General features: G+C 36.2%; 1 protein-coding gene across 2 annotated transcripts in view; it reads left to right on the top strand.

Moving 5' to 3' along the window:
• Positions 1 to 25495, top strand: part of GPR156 (G protein-coupled receptor 156) — a 109564-nt gene that overhangs the window by 79714 nt on the left and 4355 nt on the right. For both annotated transcript variants that reach the window (XM_074301334.1, XM_074301333.1), the window contains 5 exons: positions 1294 to 1404; positions 2385 to 2510; positions 2913 to 3008; positions 10128 to 10364; positions 19209 to 19367. In XM_074301334.1, the coding sequence (XP_074157435.1) occupies positions 1294 to 1404; positions 2385 to 2510; positions 2913 to 3008; positions 10128 to 10364; positions 19209 to 19367 (729 nt within the window). The remainder of the gene's footprint in view (positions 1 to 1293; positions 1405 to 2384; positions 2511 to 2912; positions 3009 to 10127; positions 10365 to 19208; positions 19368 to 25495) is intronic.

Below are 25495 nucleotides of genomic sequence, written 5' to 3'. Positions count from 1 at the left end.
ATTGACAACCAGATTAACAATTTTTTTCCAGATAATAATTCATGAAATCATAAGCAGTGTAGGGGTTGCGTTCATTGATAGATGGACTGCCCATACCACTGAGATCACATATCCTTCAAATATTGAAGTAATCATATTATTAATTAATATTAATGAAATCCCCTGACTCCAGGCATTTTCATAGTTGAGGAAATTAATATATTTAGTCTAGTGAAGACGACATAACAGGGATATGATAATGTTCTTCAATTATTTAATGTACTGTCACCTAGAAGTAAGAAGAGAGAAAAAAGAAGAAAGGATAAAAGGAAAAGAAGAAAGGAAGAAAAAAAAGAAGGAAGGGAAAAAGACAGTGAAAGGAGAGAGAAAGGAGGGAAAGAAGGAATAACAAGAGGGAGAAAGAAAAGAAAGAAAGGAGGGAAGGAGGGAAAAGGAGAAGGAAAAGAAGAAAAAAGGAAATAAATATTTTAATAATCATTTCTAGTTTCTCTCAACAATCCTGGGAAGTATATGCTATTATCATCCCCATTTTGTAATAAACAACAGTTAAATGATTTGTCCAGCACATACCTAGTAAGTGTCTGAGTCTGGATTTAAACTCAGGTCTTCCCAGTGCTTCCTGTCCACTGTATTCTTCTCTCCAATTGTAGCTCTTTATTTTCCTCAATTATATAGAATTCCAGGTTTAGAAACTCTCTTTGCTGAAAATGATTGAGTAACTCCTCTATTACTATACAATATTATATCATTGCCTAGGAATACGGAGAGGTTAAGTACCTATGTTCACATAGCTAACCTGTGCCAGAGGCAAGATGTGAAGTTTAGGTATACCAGCTCCAGTGCTAGCTTTTTGTTCACTATTCAATACAGCATTTCTTCAGTTGGTTAAGACTATCCAAAATTAGAATGGGCTTCTAACAAGTAATATTTAGTTGTTCATGACTGGGTACATTCAAGTGTTTGGATAAAAAGAAAAAGAAAAAAGAAAATTATAAATGATGCTTGGTGAAAAAAACAGAATTAGATTCTTGATGTAATTTTATATATGTATATATTTAAATATATAGTTTTAAAAATCAACCCAAAAATGCAGCCACAATTAAGCTAATTATTTCATTAAGCTGAAATTTTTATTTCACTAAATTATTTCATTAAAATTTTAAAGTTTTATTAAAACTTTATTCTTTACTTTGTGTATTTGACTTTGGATACCTTTGGAGAATGTTATAAAATTTATAATAAGAAAGCTCTTCTGACTCACTACTTTCCTCATCTTCTCCCTTCTACTTACAGGTCAGACTGTCCCTACTATGTGTTGGAAGTTCCCTAATGTTTGGCCCCATCCTGGGGAAGAGCTGGAGATTATACAAGGTTTTTACCCAGCGGGTCCCAGACAAGAGAGTGGGGCGGAGCAAATTTCTTTTACATTAATGAGAAGAAAATGGAGAAGCCTTCTTCATATTAATCTTGGCATCTGGCCTGTTACCAAAATTAACAAGACTTACCAGAGGCAACATGCTGGTCATTGTGCAGCTATGGGGCTGGATGGCTTTGTTCCAAAGGGCTGTTAGTAGTGGGTTCCATGACTCACTAACAATAATCCCTGATAAATTTGCCACCTAAACTCTAGGACTGCTGTGGAGAGTGAGGAAGTGTGGTGCAACGGAAAGAATGTTAAAATTAGATAGGTTCAAATTTGGACTCGTCCAAACACTCCTTCTTTGACTTTGCATAAGTCATGTTACCTTAATGAATATGTTTCCTCAACTGTGAAATGAGGTCCCTTCTAATTCTAAATGTAAGTTCCTGTTTGTTGCTTGCACAAGTATGAGGATTGTCATAGTTGTACTTTAGACACATCCCCGTTTAGGAGACTGGTCCTCTGCAGCTTTTTATGCCTGAGTATGTTCCCTGTAGTATTGTAATGATCCCTGATTAGATGTCTCATCCTTATCCTAGTTGGTTTGAGAGCATGGTCCCAATCTCAATACAAATTTTTTTACTTAAAAAAAGGCACAGGATTGTAGATTTAGAGCTGGAAAGAACCTCAGAGACCATCAAATCCAACCCTCTTCCCATGACAGATGTGGAAATGAGGCAGAGAAGCTAGGTAACTCTTGATTATGTGTGTGTATGTATGTGTGTGTGTGTGTGTGTGTGTGTGTGTGTGTCTACACAGGAAAGAGAGGGGCAACAGAGAGAGAGAATATATTTGATGATGATAATGATACCAAAAAACTATTGTGAATATTTTGCATTTACTTTCACTATTAATTGGCAGATGGGAAAGTTCTCCCAAGGAGAAGTTTATTCAAAGAGCTCATGCTGATCCAGCTCATGGTACATGTATAACCTATAAGGACCTTGGACTTCATATGTTGCAGATTATTAAAGACCTACAGTTGCTTGGACTGGTAGCAGTGCTGGTGATAGTTGATGTTATCCTGCTTATTACATGGGTATTATCTGATCCTATCCAGTGTCTTCAGATTCTCCGCTTTACAGTGAGGGTAAGGAGCCAGATTTCCTGGGAAACCTCTTCCCTGAGCTAAACTGGGTTTAGTAAAAGCTATTCTTTTGTCAGCATCCCATAAGAAGTAACAATAGCCAAAAGAAAGCCTAAAAACGTAAGGGAACAAAGTGGAAAGGAAGGAAAGAAGAGAAAGACTGAATGATAAACAAAATGGGTACCAACTGTTTTCCTTGTATCAATTACTGTGACAGCCCTCTGAACCTTGCTGCTATATTTCTTTCTGCTCTTCAAGAAATAGGCCTACAAGACATTAGAAGTTAAGGGGTATGAGGGTGAATAAATGGAAAAAAAAAAGAATGAATGGGCTTGTATTAAATGCAGGCCATGTGTCAAGCATTGTCCTAGGATTAGAAGCACTAACTCTTTGTGTCTCTCTTAGATGACAGAGAGAGACATCACCTGTTCCGTGACCAAGACATACTTTTGTGCTTCCCTTTACTCTGATCTCTGGATTGTTCTCATTTTGGGATATAAGGTTGGTAACTATAACTCTGTGGAATACAGAACAGCTGTCAGATACTATGAATCACTTTAGGCAGTGTTCCGTGCATTTCAAGTTAAATAGCTCACTCTGTGGAGCTATTCTATCCAACAAAAGTGAAATCTAATTTTTTTTAGTATGACATTCACTATAGTTAATGCCTCTTACTTTTCCTGAGGGAATTGCTAAGACTTAGATTTTTTAGTTTATCAGTGAGTGTATATGTATGTCTATATATGTATGTATATAGACATATATGTGTGTATAGATATATAAAAATATGGGAGTGTTGTATATATATATATTTAGATAGATATATTTATGCATATTCTCAAAACATAACACTTTAAAGGCCATTTTAAAGGCCAAAGAATAAAGTGTTTTTTATGTTGCCATTATTTCCATATGCAAATAAATGAATATGCAAAGTGTATGTGATTTCATCAGTTTGGGGAACACCTAGTAGATGAATTCCACAAAAATGAAAACCAGTCACCAACTTAGTAGAGCTATCCAAGAGAGTTACTTGAAGCTCAGAGAAGTTAAATATTCTATTAGCAAATATCTGGAGCAAGATCTGAATCCATATCTTTCTGATCCTAAATCTAGCACTCAATTTATTATATCAAAATGCCTCTATTCTTTCTAAATGTTAGTTAACAATAAAAAAACAACAATAATTAATATTTAAGCATTTCTCATTACAAAGCATTATCACATCTATTCAGTCAAAGTTCATAGAATCATTGACTCAAAGTAGCAAGAGACCTCTGAGGAAGTCTAGCCCAACCTCATACTTTACAAATAGGGCAACTGAGCACCCAAGGGAGAGATAGTATAATTTATCCAAGATAACATAGGTAATAAAGTGGCTGAGAAATGGAACCTGGCATCTCTTATTCCAAATCCACTGGGTTATTGTTGCCATTTAATATTTGATACACCTGTTTTACAATATGGGATCAGCAGCATATGTGTCCCTGACCAGGATTATTCTTTTTAAGCACCAAACATAGTTGAGGGTTTTCACCTCTCACCTGAGGGTCATGGCTTGTAGTTCTAACTTTATTAATTCTTACATCCATTTTGCAAAGAAAAATAATTTGTCCAAAGTCCTATCAACTGTTCCAAAGCATCTTGTTACATAGAGCTTAAATAATATTAACTTACATCACTGAATATAGGGGGGAAAGATTAAAAAATCATTGGTTGATTTTTCAAATACTTAGAACAGTTAAGATCAACATTGTTATATGGTATTTTAAGAACAAAAAATTAATCCTCCTCAAAGCTATGTATACTGTTATTTCCATATCAGAGGAACTAGATTCAGATTCTGATTTTTTTCACTTTATTACACTTAACCTCTCTGAGGTAGCTTGGAAGAGAAGAGAGAAGACAAAGCATTCACAGGTCCTAGAGTCAGGAAGAACTGAGTTCAAAGATGGTCTCAAACACATACCAACTGTGTGACCCTGGCCAAGTCACCTGATATCTGCCTCATTTTACTCAACTATAAAAGGGGAAAACAACAACAGCTAAGTAGCACAGTAGATAGAGCACTGGGCTCTGAGTCAGGAAAACTCATCTTGAGTTCAAATCTGACTTCAATACTTAATTGCTAAATATTTTATACCAAGGTTTTCTTTTTCTTTTCTTTCTTTTTTTTGGGGGGAGGTAGAATGAAGGAGGGGGAGATAAAGAAGTAAAGGTATGGGGAGGGAAAGAAAAGTAAGAAAATAGGATCTTGAGGCATTTTCACAATACACAAAAGGGAATAGAAGAAATGCAGACAAATCTAATAGCTTTGAAGAAAATGTGTCAAATTTGTTGCATGTATGAAGAGAGAGTCAAACTGTATTTGGTACCAAGTGACAGTTATATGTGAAAGCTTTGTTTACAGGGGACTGCTCATCTTATCTGATATGAAAGTACAAAATATGCTTTTAATAAAATAAAAGCAAAATAGGGAAATTAATAAGATAATAGGAATAAAGTATTTTACAAACATTTTAAAAATAATAGTAACTTCCATTTATAACAGTGCTTCAAAGGTATGTAAAGTATTTTCCTCCCAACAATCTCTTGATGTAGTGTGCATTTATATTCCCATTTTAAAGATGAGAAAACTTATGCTAAGAGAATGTAAGTGGCTTACCCAGATAGTAAAGAACCACATGCTCATTATAATTAGAAGGGGATTTTAAGGCCCCAGTATTTTTCAAATCTTAACAGTGCTCTGTTAAATGAAAAATTAGTCTTATTTGTATAAATCTGGATAATAAGTGTTTATCAAAAATTGTAACATGCCCTCCTGGCAGTTACAATTACTAGTCTGCCCTAGGCCCAAGAGAGTACCTTTGACCACTGACCTTTGCAGTGTCAAGTCTACCCGGCTCGCCTCCTCTGAGGCCTTCAAAGGTCTCTGGCCACAATCTCTTGAATCTACAGTTTAATAACCGGTAGCGTGCTCAGGAACAGCCACGTGTAATCTTAAAAGCCTTTATTATACCTACTCACATAATGCCCTGACTGATGCCCTGACCTGTTGGTTCCCGAGTGAACACCTGGTCAGAAGACCCACATGTTCTCTACCAAAATCCTTACCTCTTTCGGCTATCCATCTCAGCTTGGCCACCCAAGCTAGGGAGGACTAACCTGGATTCTGCTATAATAATCTAAACAAGTGATGATAAAAGATTGAATTTAAGGATGGCCCATGCTTGGGAGGCAAGATGTGGGTGATGATCTAGCAAGAATGGCCAAGAAGGAGAAATTGCACAAGTAGGAAGAGAACCATGAGCCTTGCACAATGATATGTGTTTCATCCATGTTTAGTGAATAATCATTGATTAAATGAAGATTGAATAATTTCAATCTAATTGAAATAGATTGTAAAGATGGAAGAAAACATAAAGACCATCTAGTTTAATCTCTTCATTTTATAAATAAGGAAACTTAGGCCCAAATAGAATGAAAAAACTGTCCTAAGTCACATAGTAAAGTTTTCTGAGTTGGAACTAAGATCCAGGTCTCCTGAACCCAAGTCCAGTGTGCCCTTCTACTCATGCCAGGCTTCTTCATTCTCTTAATAATTCCTATATTAATTAGAGGTTTTGTTTTCATTTTAGTGAATTAAATAGTTCCATGTTTAAAAGAAAAGAAAAAAAGAAAGAGAGCCAATTATTAGAAAACAAACTGAGCCTGAGTTTAGGACCTGCTGGAGTATTTTGAAGACTTCTCATATGTCCCCTCCTCATTTTTTTCTGCCTCCTTCTCCATACACACTTATACTTCAGGTTTGTATTTATAAAAGATTGCATGGCAACTAGATCTGTAGCCCCACCCCAGGCTTAGAGGATGAGAAATGGTTTGCACAAGACTACATTGTTGGGGATCTTGGCACTATGCTTTAGAAGGTGCTTAAGCTGCCCATGATAACCTAACCCCTGAGCAGCAGGTATTGGTAACCCTGGGCAAGAGTAAAATTGAAAGCTACTGTTATCATCATGCTCTCAGTAGGGATGCATAAGTGCAATTATTATAGGGACAGAGAGAAGGTCTTTTTCCAGACAAAAAGAATTTTCCCTTAACTTGGATGAAGGCTTGGATTCCTATGAGTGAAAAATAAAACCAGGAGAACAATTCATATCAATACTGTAACCAATATTGTAAAGAAACAACATTGTAAAGAAAACAACTTTGAAAGACTTAAGAATTCTTAGCAATGCAATTACAAAACATGATTCCAAAACACCAATAATGAAGAATTCTATTCACTGGCTGACAGAGGGGTGACACATTGAATATTTATAATGAGACATATTTTTGGACATGACTAATAGGAGAATTTGTTTTGTTTGGTTATATGTATTTGTTATAAGGGTTTATTTCTTCTTTATTCTTTCTCAATGAGAAGTAGAAGAGAAAGAAAAGGGAAACAACTTTGTTAATTGAAAAAAGTTCATTTAGAAATACTAATCTCTTGGGAGGTTCAAGACTTTGAACGATTATCAATCATCAGAGAGACAAAATGCTTAGCAGAAAAATTATGAGATTTGGGATTAAAAACCTGAGCTTCAGAATATAAAATGAAACTCTTTTTTTGACCTGACCAATGTGGGAATTGGTTTTATTTAATTGTAATATGGAGATTTTATTTTTCTTTTATTCTCAATATGGAGTGAGGTGGGATGGAAAGAGGTTGATTTTTGTTGAATGAAAAAAAAATATTTATATATTTTTCAAAAGACTTCAGTTTGAATCCCAGTTTTATTTCCTAGCAGTGTGACTGTGGGCAAGTACCTTTACTTCTCGAAGCCTCCTTTTCCTCATCTGAAAAATGGAAATAATATACTTCACAGGGGTGCTTTATGAGGATAAAGTGTGATGTAAAGTACTCTTATAAATGTAAGGCATAGTTCTTGTTTTAACTCCTGGGGATGACAACATCTCTATTCAAATGAAGGAATTTCTAATTTTGGAATTTTGTTCCCAATGGCAGACTGTTAGGGAAGGGATTTTTGGAAAGAGGGAGAGTTTCACAGTTTCCCTCAAAATCACACCATATACTCTATCTGTGCATATAATAACATACTTCCTTATTTCCAGGATCTGTGATTTTTGTGGATGTAGAGATTTTTTTTCACCAATATAGATCACCGCTTCTCTAAAATTTAGAACATCATTTTAAAGAATTACTATAGCTGTGGTCAACCCTACAAAAGAATCTCTCTGACCTTCCTGGGCTGCTCCTAAAATGAGAGCTCCACAATCCATGATCAGACCCATATTCAAACTTTTGCACCTTGCCAAAATTTATTGTAGCTTGCCTTTGGCTGGCATGGACTTGGAAAATCCTAAGTTGCCTCCAAGCCCTGAGAAGACCTTGTAGCAGGATTTCAGTGGAGACTTAAAATAATATAATATTGTTTTCTCCAGCCCTATCATTTCATTGATATAAGTGAGCTCCCAGTGAGTGAACTTCCTTTACCAGTATAGATTGATCATATAATTAGAGTCTGCACAATGAATGGCTAAGTATTTTGCCTAGGATTCTAATGCTATTATTTGTTATAGGTAGGATTTGAACACAGGTCTGTCTTTACTACACTAAGGAAATCAATAATGTGATCAATAAGTCAAAAAATGTTTTGTTGTTCAGTTGTGTCCAACTCTTTATGACCTCTTTTGGGGTTTTTTTGGGCAAAGAATTGGAATGGTTTGCTATTTCCTTCTCCAACTCATTTTACAGATGAGGAAACTGAGGCAAATGGGATTATGAAACTTGTCCAAGGTCACACAGCCAATAAGTGTCTGAATCTGAACTTGAACTCAGTTCATCCTGACTCCAAGCCTAGAGCCCTTTTCACTTTGCCACCTACCTGCCGAAAAGCTTTTATTAAGAGATATAAATATTATAAAGAGATAATTCCTACTCAAAAAGTGCTTACATTCTAATGGGGAGACAACAAGAACCTATATAAGCATACATATAAATATAAGGAAAATAAATATAAATGACAACAGCAGTCATTGTAAAATAAATAAGTAAATAAAAACCCACTGCAGTTACAAAGCATTTTTATACACATTACTGGATATCCTTGACTAAAGGAAAACGTAAGGGCAGTTAGATGATGCAGTGAATAGTCTGTGGAATCAGGAGAGCCTGAGTTCAAAAGTAGCCTCAAACACTCAGTGGCTGTGTGACACTGGTCAAGTCATTTAATCTCTATTGCCTCCAGAAAGAAGAAAAAATCGGCTTGTGGCTGGCACTTGAAAGATCAATCAATCAAGAAGCATTTATTAAAATATGACTACTTTGTGCCAGGCACTAGGAATACAAAGATAAGAATGGCAATTCCTGCTGTTTAGGAGTTTATATACTATCAGAGAAAATAACATGTACACATAAGTAAATACAAAATAAATACAATGTAATGGTTTTTGCTTAGAGAGTAGAGGAAAAAACCCTACATAGGAGGTGGCAATTGAGTTAAATTTGGAAGGGAACTGCATATTCTGAGGAGGGTGTTCCAAGGGTGGGACAGGCTGTTCCAAGACATGGAGACAGGAGATAGAAGACTGTGTATGGGGAACAGCAAATAGGCCTGTTTTCCTGGAATTCCAGATATGTTTGACTAATGAGGAATGTACAGACTTATATTTACCAAATGCTTGAATATTTTGTACCTCTGAACGCTAAACTAGATTACAAATCACAAAGTATTAGAGACAGAAGAACTAAGTAAGGTAACTTCTAAGGAAATCTTCTAGTTCAATTCCTTTGGTTTACAGATGGAAATTAAATATATATATATATGTATAATCTATAAGATAATAATAAGATAATATATAATAAATATATAAAATAAAATTATATTTAAAAATAGAGCTCCACCAATGTTCTTTTTAGTCATCCTTCAACCCCAATTTTCATTCAAAATAAATCAGATGGCTACTTTGGATAAGGCACTGGGCGAGATGCTGATAAAAATACAAATACAAAATTTAGATCCTGCATTTGAGTAGCTTACAATAGAATAAGTATAGTTCATACTAGTATGCTGAATTGTTCAGAATGAAACTAACATAACCAGGAAAACAATATACACAGAGTGCAACAATTTAAACAGAAATTGTAATAGCAACCAAAACAAAGAAAAAAACCTGAACTTGAATATTATTTTAAAAATAGCCAAATCTAATCCTGAAAATTTTAGAAAATACATCTTCCTCTCTTTTAGTAGAAGTAAAGAATTATGGAGGTGAAATATAGCATATAATCTTAATACTTTATATATTAGTTTTGTTGACTTGCTTTTTTGTTACAAAAGATGGCTTGCTAGGGATCAAAGGAAATAAATATATTTATAAATGAAAGTGGTTTTTATAAGTATCCCTAAAAATGAAAAAAAAAAAGTATAACTGCTGCTAGTGCCTATTCTTACTCATCTGAGTATTTGCTACAGAATTAAACTAACTTATAGATTCTTCCCAGTGTCCACAGGCAATAATTATAAGGTCTAATTCTGTTATTGTCTATTCCTCAGAAATATTTTTAGGTTCTTCACCTAAAGGACATTTCTTGTTTCTCATTTTTTACTTTAGGGTATAATCCTGCTCTATGGTGCCTACCTGGCAGGGCTGACGGACCATGTTAGCTCTCCACCAGTGAATCAATCCTTGACGATCATGGTTGGAGCCAATCTTATCTTGTTAGTTGCTGGGCTCCTTTTCTTGGTCATTAGATTCTTCCATGATTGGCCCAATCTTGTCTTTGGACTCACAGCTGGAGGCATCTTTGTTTGTACAACAACAATCAACTGCTTCATCTTCATTCCACAAGTGAGTATGCATGAAGTTGACGAGTTTTTAAGAACTAATGGTGGTTATGCTCAATTGTTAGTCTTACTTTTTTTGGCCTCTTTCCAGGTCGAGCTACTTTCTTTCTTTCTTTTTTTTATTAATTTTTTATAATTATAACATTTTCTTTGACAGTACATATGTATAGGTAGGTTTTTTTTTTTGTTTGTTTGGTTTTTTTTTACAACATTATCCCTTGTACTCCCTTCTGTACCGGGTTTTTCCCCTCCTTCCCTCCACCCCCTCCCCTAGATGGCAGGCATTCCCATACATATTAAATATCTTATAGTATGTCTTAGGTACAATATATATGTGCAGAACCAAATTTTGTTGTTGTTGTTGCAAAGGAAGGATTGTATTCGCAAGGTAAAAATAATCTGGGAAGAGAAACAAAACAAACCAAAAAAAAAAAAAAAAAAACCAAAAACAATGCTCTCAGTTTACACTCATTTCCCAGTGTTTCTTTTCTGGGTGTAGCTGATTCTGTCCATCATTGGTTGATTGGAATTGGATTAGCTCTTCTCTATGTTGAAGATATCCACTTCCATCAGAATACATCCTCATACAGTATCGTTGTTGAAGTGTATAATGATCCCCTAGTTCTACTCGTTTCACTCAGCATCAGTTGATGTAAGTCTCTCCAAGCCTCTCTGTATTCCTCCTGCTGGTCATTTCTTACTGAACAATAATATTCCATAACATTCATATACCATAATTTACCCAACCATTCTCCAATTGATGGACATCCATTCATTTTCCAGTTTCTAGCCACTATGAAAAGGGCTGCCACAAACATTTTGGCATATACAGGTCCCTTTCCCTTCTTTAGTATTTCCTTGGGATATAAATCCAGTAGTAGCACTGCTGGGTCAAAGGGTATGCACATTTTGATAACTTTTTGGGCATAATTCCAGATTGCTCTCCAGAATGGTTGGATTTCGAGCTACTTTCATAGTTGGAAATAAAGTGAGTGAAAATCAGTCTGAATGCAAAACCAGCCTTTGAGTCAGAAAGACTGGATTTTTATCCCATCTGTGACATGTCCTGGTTCTGTGACCCTCAGTAAATCACCTCTCAGTGCCCCCAAGAACTTCTCTTAAGATTATAATTTGTGAAAGAATTATTGATCTGTTTTGCTGGAGGAAGTATACTCATCAGGGCATCCCACATCAGTGAAATCAGAAGTTTAGACCATGCCCACCCCCCAAAAGAAGGATAGCTAGTATTCAGTGGTTTACTATGGGTCAGTTGACCTTAGAGGGCCACATATTTTAAAATTTTATTTATTTTCATTTTAATTTATTTACTTAAAAATTAAATACAAAACAGAAAAAGAAAAATCAATATATGTACAACACAATGTTAATAGAGGATTAAAAATATGAAGTGATAAATTTCCATTTCAAGAAAGTCTATATAATTAATACTACATGTTGTATTCAGAGCTGTACATCTTTTCTTTGTTTCCTTGTAGGTTTTTTTTTTCTCTTCTGTGCATTTTTTACTTAATTTCTCTTCCCTTCTTTCTCTCCCCCAAGAAAACTATGATTAAATGTGGATATCTTTATTTATTTATTTATTTATAAGTCCAGGGTATGCATTACTAGCCATATCAGCAGAAATGAGGACCACGAGGGAATAGGACATAAGACATTTATGTTTCACTATTTAAAAAAAAAAAAAAAAAAGAGGAGAGACAAAAAGGCCTAAGTTAGAGCATGAAGTGCTATTGGAAAAATAGGATTAGGGTGCTGCAGACTGAGGCTGGGACAACTTAGATATTTCCAAATAGGAGAATCACTGTTGAAATTCCAGTGTCTGCTCTTCACAGTAATTTTTCCATGGTCCTTATAAGCTTAGCATCATTGAAAAAGAATAATATTTTTTCAATATCAATTCAATAAACTCTTATGAAGCACCTACTATGTACCAGACACTAGGCCAAGCACTGGAAATACAAATAAGAAAAAGGAAGTTGACCTCAAGAAGTTTATAATCTAATGGGGGAAGACAACACAGAAAGTTTTAAAGGTAAGAGGAAAAAAGTGCTTGTCTAGAGGCATGATGATAATGGACTTGAATCCAAGCTATACAGCTAATGGGAAATAGCTGGTCTGTGAGCCCTCCTTTTTAATGGAAAAGGAAGAGTTTTTTACTCCACTTCCAATCAAAGAGGTTTGGGTTACTGATGAGTACCAAAGGATAATGATTCCTACTGATGGTTTTTTTTCCTGGAAGTATGAAGATAACAAAGTCAAATCCAGGAAGTAAAGCTGGTGAGAAATAGTAGAAAATGAGAGAGACAGAGACACAGAGACAGACAGAGAGAAAGACAAAGAAAGGATCAAAGAACTCTAAAGTAAATATACCTGTATTCAAATATTCATTGTTAAGTATACAATTCCCTTTGTGGATTATTCCCCTCTTTGTGTCTTTGAGTTAATCCTACTATGGAGCTCTCTCCACCAGAGAAAAGCAATAGTCTGTCTGCTACTCTACAGTCTTAAAAAAGTTCCTGGGACACTCAGAGATTAAATGACTTGTATAGATGTCCTAGAAAGGACCTGAACAAGTACATATTCTATACATCCACCAGGGAAGGAAAGCAGAAAGCTGGAAAAATAATTTTATAGCCAGCGTTTCTGATATTTCTAAAACGTATAAAGAAATGAGTCAAATTTGTAAGAATGTAAGTTATTCTCCAAGTGATAAATGGTTAAAGAATCTGAACAGACAATTTTCAGATGAAGAAATTAAAGCCATCTAAAATTACATGAAAAAAAATGCTCTAAATAACTGCTGATTAGAGAAATTAAAATTAAAGCAGCTCTGAGGTGCCACCTCAACCCTATCAAATTGGCTAAGATGATTAGAAAAAAAATGATAAATGTTGGAGGGGATGTGGGAAAACTGGGGCACTAATGCATTGTTGCTAGAGTTGTGAAGTGGTCCAGTCATTCTGGAGAAGAATTTGGAACTTTGCCCAAAGGGCAATGCCATTACTGAGTCTGATTCCAAAGACATCATAAAAGGACCCACATATGCAAAAATCCTTGTAGCAGCTCTTTTTATGGTGGCAAGAAATTAGAAATTAAGTGGATCAATTGCGGAATGGCTGGATAAGTTATGGCGTATGAAGGTAATGGAATATTATTGTTCTATAAGAAATGATAACAGACTAATTTCAAAAAAGCCTGGAAAGACTTACCTGAATTGATTCTGAGTGAAGTGAGCAGAATTGGGAAAACATCAAGACTGCATCATCATCAACTATAATAAACCTAGCTCTTCTTAGCAAAACAACTATCTAAGCCAATTCCAATAGAATTTGTGTGAAAATGCCATCTGCATCCAGAAACAGAACTGTGGAGACCGAATGAAGATCAAAACACACTATTTTCACTTTTTGTTTTGTTTTGTTTTGTTTTTTCTCATGGTTTTTCCATGAGATTGATTTGTCTCACCCAACATAACTCATAATGGAATTATGTTAAAAATGATTATACATGTATAAACTAAAACAAAATTTAATTGCCTGAATGATATGTAAGATACTAATAATAGAAGCAAAAACCCAGAGAGAAATTACATGTTCCCTTGCCTTCAAGGAGCATACATTGTATTGAGGATTAGGAGAAGAGAAAAGATACAATACACACACAAATAATCCAGTGTAATTCCAGAAGTAGAGAGGCATTAACAACTAAGGGAACAGTCTGTGATTTTAGGCAAAACACCTTAACTCTTGAAGCCTTAAGAATTTTCATCCTAAAGTGAGGGATTTAAATTAGTACAGGGGCTCCCAAATGTGTGCTGGTAAATATTTAACAATTGGCTCTCTGGGGGGAAAATATGCATGACACACTTTTAAGCTTAATCTGCATTATTAATACTTTCTCCAACACTTTCTTATGTCAACAAAATAATAAACCAAGTCTCAATTTGTAGTTTGCTGATTTCCAAAGCATAGAAATTCACACCAAAAATTCACAACTCCTAGATATATATATATCCTCCAAAAGTTTAACAAGGGGTATAGAATATTTGATAAATAACTATATTGCTTTATTGAAATTAATGGGTATCTTAATTTTATTTCTTATATGTGTATATGTGTAGAAAGTCCTATGATTTATTTCCTTTCATACTGAATAGGAAGTACCATACGGTTTATTGAAAGACAAGAGTTATAGAGCCCCCAAGCTGAGCTTAGAGGATCTCTAAAGTCTCTTTTAGCTTTAACTCAGTGAAAGCTATCTTTCCTTGTATTAGGCAGCAAATAGGTAATTACTAGTAGTAATTAGTTAAGAATTAAGGTCTTCATTAAGGAGACCCTGACTCGAGTAGAATTGTAAGAATATTTGCATTTCAAAAGGGAAGTGTATCAGAAAAAGGGTTTATAGATTGTTAATGGAAAACCTCTTTCATTTTCTTAGTCCTTATTAACTAGATTCACTCTGCTACTGAGAACCCAAGACCAGATTTACCATCCCTGACCCCTTTTTAAGGAATTGAATAACTAAGACTTGCAGAACCATGCTGTCCCTGTCTCCCCCCCCCCACACACACAAACTTGAATCATAAAGTTATAGATTTCAGGCTGGAAAGGACCTTAAAAGATCAATGAGTCCTGCAGTGTGCTAGTAAAATATTCAACAGCTAACTCTCAAATATATATATATATATATATATATATATATATATATATATATATATATATATATATATATATACATACCAGAATACACTTTTAAATTTAATCTGAATTATTAACATTTTTCCATTACTTTCTTAAGTCTAGACAATTAGCAAAATGATAAATTAAGCCTTAACTTGAAGCTTTTGCCAATTTCTAAGGTGTAAATTCACACTGAAAACTTAATCATCAGTTCTCTAGAGTCGATGTAAGCTAGCTCCAGCACACCCCTCATTTTATAGATGAGAAAACTCAGAATGAGAAAAGTTAGTTGGATTATCCAGTTTCACACAATTAATAAAGATCTAAGGCAGTATTTGAGAAACTTTCTTTGGAAATTTAAAAATACTACTCCTTATATACAGTTAATCCAATAACTGCTTTTGACATATATATAATTATTGCATCATGAATTTAGGTGGACCTAAAAGGATAAAGAATGGTTAGGAATCCTGGCTCTAGATTATAGTAATAGAGTCACATTGGGCAAAGCTGACAATATTTCCATTTTCCAGATGAGGAAACTGAGACCCAGAAAAGTTAAATGACTTTCCTCACACCACACAAGTAATATCATCAAACCTGGTAATAGCATAACTAGAACTGGAAATTAGATCTTTTCATTCTTAAAACAATCAAACATTTATGTGCCACATATTATGTGAGGTGATAAGGATAGGAATATAATGACAAAAATTAAAAATACTCCCTGTCCTCAAAAAGCTCACATTTTATTGAGTCTTGTTCTTATCTAAAATATAGTATGGAGATATATTCAGATGAACATACATATACATGAGTCATAGGTTAATTTCCAATTTTATAAGGAAAATCTATAAAGTCAAAAGGTCTTGATTTCTTGAGGTAGAGAGAAACAGGAGCTATTGTTGGGAGTGAAGATTGAAAAAACTAGAGATCTTAGCTTTTCTTCTGTCTTTTACCCTTTGGCCATCTCCTTTCTTCTTTCCACCATTTTTTCCTAGTTTTTTTTTTTTTTTTATATTTCCCTCTATTTCTCTTTTTCTATCCTCTAACCATGATAGTACACATTTTAGTTTTTGTTTTATATTTTCCATAAAGTTTCCTCAATATTTAAAGGTTATGAATTGTACATTCCATATTTATCTTAAAAAACTAAAGTTATTTCATTGTTTCACTTTTGCTCATGTGTGACTTATAATGGTACCATGCTGACTTTTGATTGAATAGAGTCTTCTCTTGTGGATAATGAATTAATGAATTACTGAGGAGGAGGTAGATGTTAACCAAGTGTGAGCTTTGAAATAACTGTTCCAGGCAAATGGGAAGACTTCCACAAAATTTCCTAGACAGGAACACTACGTATGGGATCAGAGAAATGATTTTTTTTTTTTTGGTTATCCTACCTGGAATTGTGTGGTAGGGTGGAAAAAATACTGATTCTGGTTCCCAAGGACCATGGTTCAATTCTTGCCTCTGATGCTTACCTTGCAGAATAACCTCCTTATTCCCCAGTTTGCTCATCTGCAAAATGAGGGGGTTGGATCAGATGGTCTCTGAGGCTTTTTCTAGCTCTTAAGCTATGATCTTGTCACAGAAGGTGGGTGTGGTTGAGTAATATTGGAAGAATCTGTTAGTAAAAAGCCATGAGTTTTGAGGACTAATCCAGAGAATCTTTAGTAAAACCCAAAGGGCTGGATAAAACCAGGTGATGCTGCTGAAAAGACACACATGCCAAAAAAAAAAATGTATTTTATAATCGAATGGCTGCTGACAAGTTTTTAGAGTGTAAAGATAGCTATTGTCAATCACCAAGGTAATCATTACCAAGTCAGTCTGTTTCAGGGAGCCCTCCAAGGTCCCTGTTTTAGTACCTGGGGCTAATGCACCAGCATGACAGATATGTCTGTCATCTTAGGCCAGTTGGCAGGTAGGAGCAGGCCAAATGAGGCTGCCCTTGGGTGGCCAGAATAGTAGTCCTTTACCTGAAGTCTGTGAACTTTTAAAACATATTTATATAACTGTATTTCCATATAATTGGTTTCCTTCACAATCCTTAACCTATCTTTTCATACTGTGCCCTTGTATCCCTGTACCTCAGTCTTCCAGGTAAGTTCTAAGAACATTCAAGGTCAGGGGGTCATGGGCAGGCCAAGATGACTGAAAAAAAAAGTGGCTTCTCAGTGTCCATGGACTCACTTGACATTTCCTTCAGTGGGCATCCACCAGGTGGCAACAGTGCCTCTCAAGTCCCAGCCTAGGTATGTGACTTTCTGCAGATCTCCCTATGCAATACCAACCTGGTCTCTGCCTTTTATAATCCCTACCTCCCAACAAATTTCAGCTCAAAATGCCACCTTTTCTTATGCCCCTAACTGCCAGTATCTGTCTCCTACAAAAAAAAATTGTATTTATCATATATATTTACCCACTTATATTGTGTGCCTTTTGTTTTCCTTTATGGAACATCAGCTCCTTAAAGACAGAACCGGATTCATTTTACTTTATAAATTTTATTTATTTTACTTTGCATCTAGCAAAATGTTGATCATTTTAAAATGCTTAATAAATGCTTGCCGATTTATTGATAACACTATTTGGACCTTCCATTTCTTCAGATTATTGCTCCAGTTTTACTTTTCTGGGGATATTTTTCTTGTGCAGTCAAACAACATAAAGACAAATGACTGGTGTTTGTTGACTTCTGTCAATTAGCTAATCAGTCAACAGACAATTATTAAGCATCTGCTACATGGTAGGTAATGTACTAAGGAATACAAAGGTAAAAAGATAGTACCTGAGCCTTGCCTAAATTCATCAAGCAAATAATGTTTTCAGAAAGACTAAACACACTATTGTTGCTTAATAAAATGTGAATTAAATAGGAGTGCATACAAATAGCAATCATTTCACAGTGGAAATGTTCTGCTATTAAGAATATACTTTCAATTCTGAAGCAACTCTATGCATTGTTAATGGCATAATATATCAATTCTGATTTGGTGAGTGACTAATGAGAGGGATCATCAGTTTAAAGTAAAAAGGAACTCCAGTGCTCATCTAATCCCATCCCATCATTTTACAAATGAGGAAATTGATCCCCAGGGATGATAAATGACTCATCCAACATCATAAGATAAGGTTTTTGTCCTTTGCCTTCTCTCCCTAAGGACTGGTATCTTCTGTCTTTTTAGTGAGAAACAAACATAACAGATGTTCTTCACATATATCCTTCCTTTAATAATTCAAAGGATCTATGATATCATTGGTATGGGTAATCTATCCACTGACCCAGATTGCAACCCCTTCATGCTTTAGTACACAGGAGTTGTCAGTTGTCACCTAGTAACCAACCATTTTTAGTGATGAGCCTCTCCAAATTTAGCTGCCCTGGTCCTAGGATAGCAGACACACATCCCATTGCCAAATTCTTACTTGAAACTGTTCCAGCTTGGTAGGAACTGCTAGAGTTTGTATTCTGCTGACATACTCTTCAAGAACTCCAGGTCATTTCCATACCATGAAGAGGGACTGAACTAAGACTAGGCATACCTATCGTTGGGCTTAAAAAAAAGTTGATATCTTTGTTTTGGTAGAACATACATCTGGAATGATACAAAAGTTTGCACAGCCCCTTCACAAATTATTTTATTATAATATTTTGTATTTCCAGTAGATTATATAACTCCAAAAGAATTCACAAAGATGACATTAAAATTTTTAAAGAATTCCATATTAAAAAAAAACAAACTAGATGTTTTCAAGTCTTAGCTTTTCAGTGAATACAAAGGGAAGAAAATACTTTTGGACTTATACCTAGTTATAGTGATTTTAGTTGCCAGGAGGAAAAGACATATTGGCTTTCCCTTTAAACTAATATGTCCTCTGGTTGTCCTAGTGAAAATAAACAGAATAATGTGGGTTTGTAAACCATGGTTTTGAATGGATGCTGACACACCAAATGCCTCAAAGCTAGAATGGTTTTCTGGAAGCCCATGTGCTGTTTCTTTGATTGTATTTGTATTTGTATAAGAGAGAAAATGTGTGTGTGTTCATATACACACACATGCACTACTTTCTGAGTGTGTAATTTAATAAATAGTCTGTGCGTTTTTTTTTTTTTTGTTTTTTTTTTTTTTTTTACCCAACAGCTGAAGCAGTGGAAGCCATTTGATGAAGAAAACCAAACAGTTGGCCATATGGCAAAATACTTCAGCAGCCCTAGCAAAAGCTTCCATATCCCATATAGTGAGGAGCAGATCTACCATCTAATAGGGGAAAAGAACTCCATGAAAAAACTCCTAACTGAGGTAAGCTACATCCACTGGGCAGCTCAGTCAGAACAATAGGCAACACTTTTCTCTCTGATTTACCAATGGCTATACCAGTAGCTTCATTAGCCTCATCTTTTCCTTAATTTCCATAAGAAATTAACACCAAAGATACAGTGACTCAAAGAAATGGGAATTGTTTTTGAAATCAGTGGCTTTGTCAAGAGTAATGGCAAGATTAACCTTTTGTTCTCTGGCTGTCATGTCACTGACATCACTTATAATGCTAGCTTTGGATCCAAGTGGGATCTAAGAAGGGTAGAGAAAACCAAACAGGGTCTTCTGCTGTCATGTTAGAGCAGAATGAGGGAGGAGGCCAAGCAACCCACAAGCATCTTTTTCCTTTTGGCCAGACATTGGCAATGCTCCAATCAAGCCTGGATATCTATTTAAGAGTCCAAGTGTTACTTTTCCCAGGCTGTGTCAGCATTATATAACATAGTGAAGTCAGCATCAGGTATATTAGAAAGGAGCAGGGGCTGGTATTAGGGGGCTCACTGTGACTTTTTACTGAATTAAACACAAATGTTTGGGTTGTGTTTTTTAATTAATTTTTATTATAATATTTTGTATTTCCAATAGAGGGTATAAACAAACACATATGTAATAAGAGGCTTTGGCTTTTCCAATAGCAGTTTGATTAGATGTTTTTTTGATTCATTTTGTGTTTATTCAATGGTTAAATTAATAAAATAATATAATCATTGCAGAGTGGGGCCCTTCTCTTCTCCTCTAAACCTCTCCCCATTTAAGCATGCTCACTTGCCTGCCTGGTGTCTATTTGGAAGCTTTTGGGGTAGGAATAGAGACAGCTTCCAGCTATTTATGACTCTTCATTGAGGGGCTTGCAATGGGACATGACAAAGAATTCTGTAATTAGCTGCTGAGTCAGAGGAACTGATGACTGGGTAGACATACTAAAGGGATTATCCTGCCCCTTGGCCTTTTTCCTTTCTGTATTCTCAGCTTAGACTCTCCAAGAGTTACTATGAAACGTGGGTTTCTCCTTGCCTCATCTTATGCAGATCCTATCACCATTCCCCACATGGGACCAGGGACTCAGTAAGGCATGCTATCATGGGGCCCTTAGCTGCTTTTGCCTCTTCTGTATTTGCTCTTCCCTAATCTTTGGCAAATAAGTATCCCAGTATGGACCATGAATTGAGCTTTCTGAATTTGAAAGGTACTGGGTTTCAACTCAGCAGCCAATTAGGGAATTCTCTCAAGTCAATTCCTTCAGGAATAATCAAATATAAGAGGAAACTGGCCCCTCCCAAGTTTCCATGTAGTCTGTAGGAATGGAAAATGAGCATATTCCTTGGGAAGAGAGAAATACAGAGGGGAGCTTTTATTACATTAATATCATATTACTATTGTTGTTGTATTATTAAAGCCATGATTTAACTTGTTGTGAATTTTCTTGGCAGAAACTCTAGAATGATTTGCTATTTCCTTCTCCAGTTCATTTGACAGCTGAGGAAACTGAGGCAGACAGGTTTAAGTGACTTGCTTAGGATCACACAGCTAGTATTTGAGGCCAGATTTGAACTCAGGAAGATCCTGACTCCAGATAGTATCCCCTGGACTACCTAGATGCTCTAATATCATAGGATCATAGATTTAGATCTGGAAGGAACTTTGGAGGCCATCTAAGACTTTTTAATATCACTCTTAATGCCAGTCTGGTCCAGGCAGCAGCCACAAATATAAAGAGAAATAAACATGGTCTTTTGTTTTCATGTTAAGACACTGTGGGGAGCATCAGTTTTCCCTTTCTGAGAGCTTGACATGGTTATGGCTTAGAAAACATAGATTTCAAACCTAAAAGAGAGGGAAGACAAAGAAATGCTCCATAGATCTCTTTCCCTCTTCTCCCATGTTGTTCTGTGCTCAAATCAGCACCATTTCTGTCAGAAAGATCTGCTCTTTTCCAGCTCTTCAGCATTCAGGATTTTATTCCAAAACCAGATGTCTTTCAGCCTGGCAAAGACAAAAAGATGGTCTTTAATACTAAGTGAGGAGGCTTCAAATAGGATCTTTAAACAGAAGAAGGAGAAGGAAGAGAAAACATAAAAGAGGGGAAAATGTTTTTCATTCTTAGTCAGCAAATGTCACAGACAGCAGAACAGATCTAGTTTTTAACCTCTGTGGTAATTGTGACATCCTCTTTGTGTGTGTGTGTGTGTTTCAGTCCTGGTATATCATCTTCCTCACAAGGTGAATGAATCTTTTCTGCCCAAAGAGATGTCATTAGTTTAGGTGGGGGGAGGGGAACCACAGATAAGTACAAAGGAGGCTGCCGAGAGCCTTTTGTCTGCAGTGAGGTTTGCCCGCCTCGGTGGGGTGTGCCTCCCAACCACAGCCTGGGCCTTGGGGACTTGCCAGAGCCCTGGGAGACAAGCCATGGGCTCAGATTAGGGAAATCAGCAGTCTTTTGCAGGGGGTAGCCTCTAGTCCCAGGCTAATTCTTGAGTCTATAATGGATTTCCACATTCTTGATTTATAAACCCATTGGATAAAAATAATTGCCCCCCCCTCTCTCTCTGTCTGTCTGTCTCCCTTTCTTTCTCTGTGTCTTTATATCTTTCTCTGTCTCTGCATCTGTCACTCTGTTTCTCTGTCTTTCTCTGTTCTGTGTCTTTCTTTCTTTCTCTGCCTCTGCATCTGTCACTCTGTCTCTCTGTGTCTCTATCACTCTCTGTCTTTCTGTCTCTGTCTCTGTCTCTGTCTTTGTCTCTGTCTCTGTCTCTGTCTCTCTCTCTTACTCTGTCTCTCTCTACTTCTCCCTTTTCTCCCCTCCCCCTCTCCCTCTCCTCTCTCTGTCCTCAATGAATATTCACACTAGCTTTACTGTTTCCGGATTCATGTAATCTAGGGCAAGGTTGCTCCTGAATGCTTTGCCGGCTTCAGCCCTCTCCAGTGCAGCTGGGTGATCTTAAGCAAGTCACGTAAATTCTGAGTCCTAGTTTTTTAATCTACAAAAAAGAGGTAATAAATAGCTTCAGTGCTATTGGGCATGTTGACAGGCATAATTGAAGCAACATTTCGGCAATTTTAAGGCATTTATAAGATTGTAGACTGAGGACTTCAATTATAATCTCTTCACTTTAAAATAGGGAAAGTGAAGGACCGAGAGATTATGTGACTTGCTGGACCATACAGCTAGGAAGTGTGTGAGGCCATATTTGAACTAAGAAAGATGACTTCCTGAATGCAGGCCCAGTGCTCTATTCACTGTCACCTAGTTGCCCTCCCTTTCACATGATTGTGTTATTATTGTTGCTTGTCACATCTTCTTCCCATTCTTAGCTTTTCCAGTCCACCTTGGCTCCACCACCCCAGCACAAGGGTACATGCATAGAAGAGATCAGATATTCTTGGGTTTGCTCCCTGGATTTGTATATTTCCTGATGGTGAGAATGCTCCTGAGGCAGGAGTTACTCTCGCAGTAACCAGTAGAGGAAGCTCATTCATTCCTTGATTTTTCTTTATTTTTTTGCTTTCTGGCACTGCCTAAACAGAAGGGGATTTCCTCTTTTCCTGGTTGACTTTACATTATGAGACAGGCCTGTGGAGATTTTCCTTCCAATTATAGGGATGTGCAGAAAGCAGAGATGAATAAGGCTCAGCCAAAGACAGCTGCCTAAAGTAGGTCAGATTTTGGTCTCAAAACAGCAGCGCCTGACCTTATGCCTTTAATTAGTATATAGTCATGGTGATAGCACAGTCCCATTTTCTTTACTTAGTGACAGAAATCTATTGTTTAGTTTGACATTATTAAATCAGCCATCAATCACCTTGGGGTTCTTGGGTTAAGGGAAGATCATTTTTACCCTTCTCCGTGTTTATCCTATTGTCCTGTGTTCCTAGTGGTTTGAGAGGGAGGTTGGAAGAAAATGTTTAAAAGGAACCAACCACACAGCTATTCATTAGCCCTGTAAGCTGATTGTCAACCCCAGACTTTCTGATATAGCTGAAATTTCCTCTTGAAAGCTGTGTTATTAAATTAATTACGTATATTGTTAATTATATTATTACATAATGTATAAAAATTATATTATATTTTATATATATATATATATATATATATATATATATATAATTAAATTAAATTTAGCATCATAAATTTAAAAGTGATAGGGTCCTTAGAGACCATTGAGTCCAATTCCCTGATTTTATAAGAAAAGAAAATGAAGCATGATGAGATTGAGTAGTAGTAGTTAGCATGTGTAGGAGCAACTAGATGGCACAGAGCACTGAGTCTGTAGTTAAGAAGACTCATCTTCCTAAATTCAAATCTGGTGTCAGATGCTTCCTAGGGTCAGGAAGAGTTGAACACAACTGAATAAGAAGCAGCTTTTGAGCTTTATGATTTGCAAATGGCTTTACAAATGTTATCTAGTTTGAGCCCAGTATTATAAATGAGGAAAACAGGCTGAGAAAGTTTCAGTAACTTGGCCCATAGCTAAAAAAAAAATATATATATATATATATATATATATATATATATATATATATATATAGGCAGCTAGGTGGTGCAGTGGATAGAGCACCAGCCCTGAAGTCAGAAAGTTCAAATCTGACCTCTGATACTTAAAACTTCCTAGCTGTGTGACTGTGGGCAAGTCACTTAACTTCAATTGCCTCAGCAACAACAACAACAAAATCTAAGATAGAATTTGAACTTTGCCAAGGATAGTGCCCTATCCATCCAGGCCATGCTGCCTTGTCTCCAGTGTCTGTTTTCCATTCAAGAAATCAAGAACTTTGGTAGAGAGGATGAGGTTCCCTTTTGCTGCAGCTTTTCCTTAGAGATTCAAATAGAAAAAAAACTGATACTATATAGAACAGTTGCCTTAAATGCATTCTATTACTCACCCACAGTGCTCTTAACTGAGCTTGAGTCATCCTCACTCACCTGACAACACCCAAGATTTTATTGTCTGGGGAGTGAAAGGAGGAAATGTGGGCCTTCTATAGGTAGGGGCTCCTTCAGTCTGATACACCACCAGCTCACTAGTGACCTGGACCTTCCCTGTATTATTTCCTTTTAATAAGAAAACTGAATAAACAGAGCAGGATTATCCAGATCCCTAACAGCCAAGATAAGAAGAAAAATAAAAAATCCGCCTTCATGCTTATAAATGAAAAGCACTGTCTTGGGAGATGAGGGAAGAGCAGATTCGAAGTCCTTTTCAGTGGAGTTGGAGTGGTCTCTTACAGTGAGAAGCTCAGCCAGAGGTGCTTCAGGTAGAAACAGGAATCTCTCCAGCCGCACCCCCACCCCACCAACCTCACCCCACCACCTCTCTACTTCAATACTTTGGGCAAAGTTGGCTACTGTTTGGCTGTTGTAACCTGTCACTAATGCCTTAAAAACCTCATTTCCCTAAACTCAATTCATACATACTGGGCTTGGGCCAAAGGCAAGTTCTCCTCGTAGTTTATCTTTTCATATGCAGGCTTTTCACAAATGGGAATCTTAGAAATCATCTAACTCAAAGAAAGAGGTGCAGAGAAACTGAATGACTTCCCAGGTCTCACAGGTGATAAGAGGCAGAACCAGGATTTGAATATCCAGTTCTTCTTCTAAAAAATAGGGGTTGACAAGCTAGCTGGCAGTCAAATCCCACTGGCTGGCTGTCTTTCTTTAGTCCATTATAAGAGTGGTTTGTATATTTTAAAATGTCATACAATTTTACTTTAAAATGTAAAAAAAAAATTCTTAGCCCAAACTTTACAAAAAAGATCCACTGGCCATAATTGGATGACCCCTGGGATCCTTGGCATATGGTACTACTGTTTGTGCCATATATAAATATAAATATGAAAATCAATTGCCAGACCCAAAGCCCAGTGTTCATAATCATAATAGTGCCTTCAAGAATAGGAAAAGTCAGTCTTCTTCTCCCTACTAATCTACAAAACCTTTTCAGCTATTCCTATATCTTTCTTTTTCCCCCCTTCTTTCTTTCTTCCTTTCTTTCAGCCATCAGAGGTAAGTAATTTGTCCAGTTTCACACAGCTAGTAAATGTCAAATGGTTGAATTTGAATCTCAGATCCCTCTGACTCTAGGGTGCTCTATCCACCTACCACTTCCCTGCCT

The sequence above is a fragment of the Sminthopsis crassicaudata genome, chromosome 3, assembly GCF_048593235.1.
Source record: "Sminthopsis crassicaudata isolate SCR6 chromosome 3, ASM4859323v1, whole genome shotgun sequence".
Lineage (NCBI taxonomy): Eukaryota > Metazoa > Chordata > Mammalia > Dasyuromorphia > Dasyuridae > Sminthopsis > Sminthopsis crassicaudata.
This window is presented reverse-complemented; position numbering and strand designations above follow the sequence as displayed.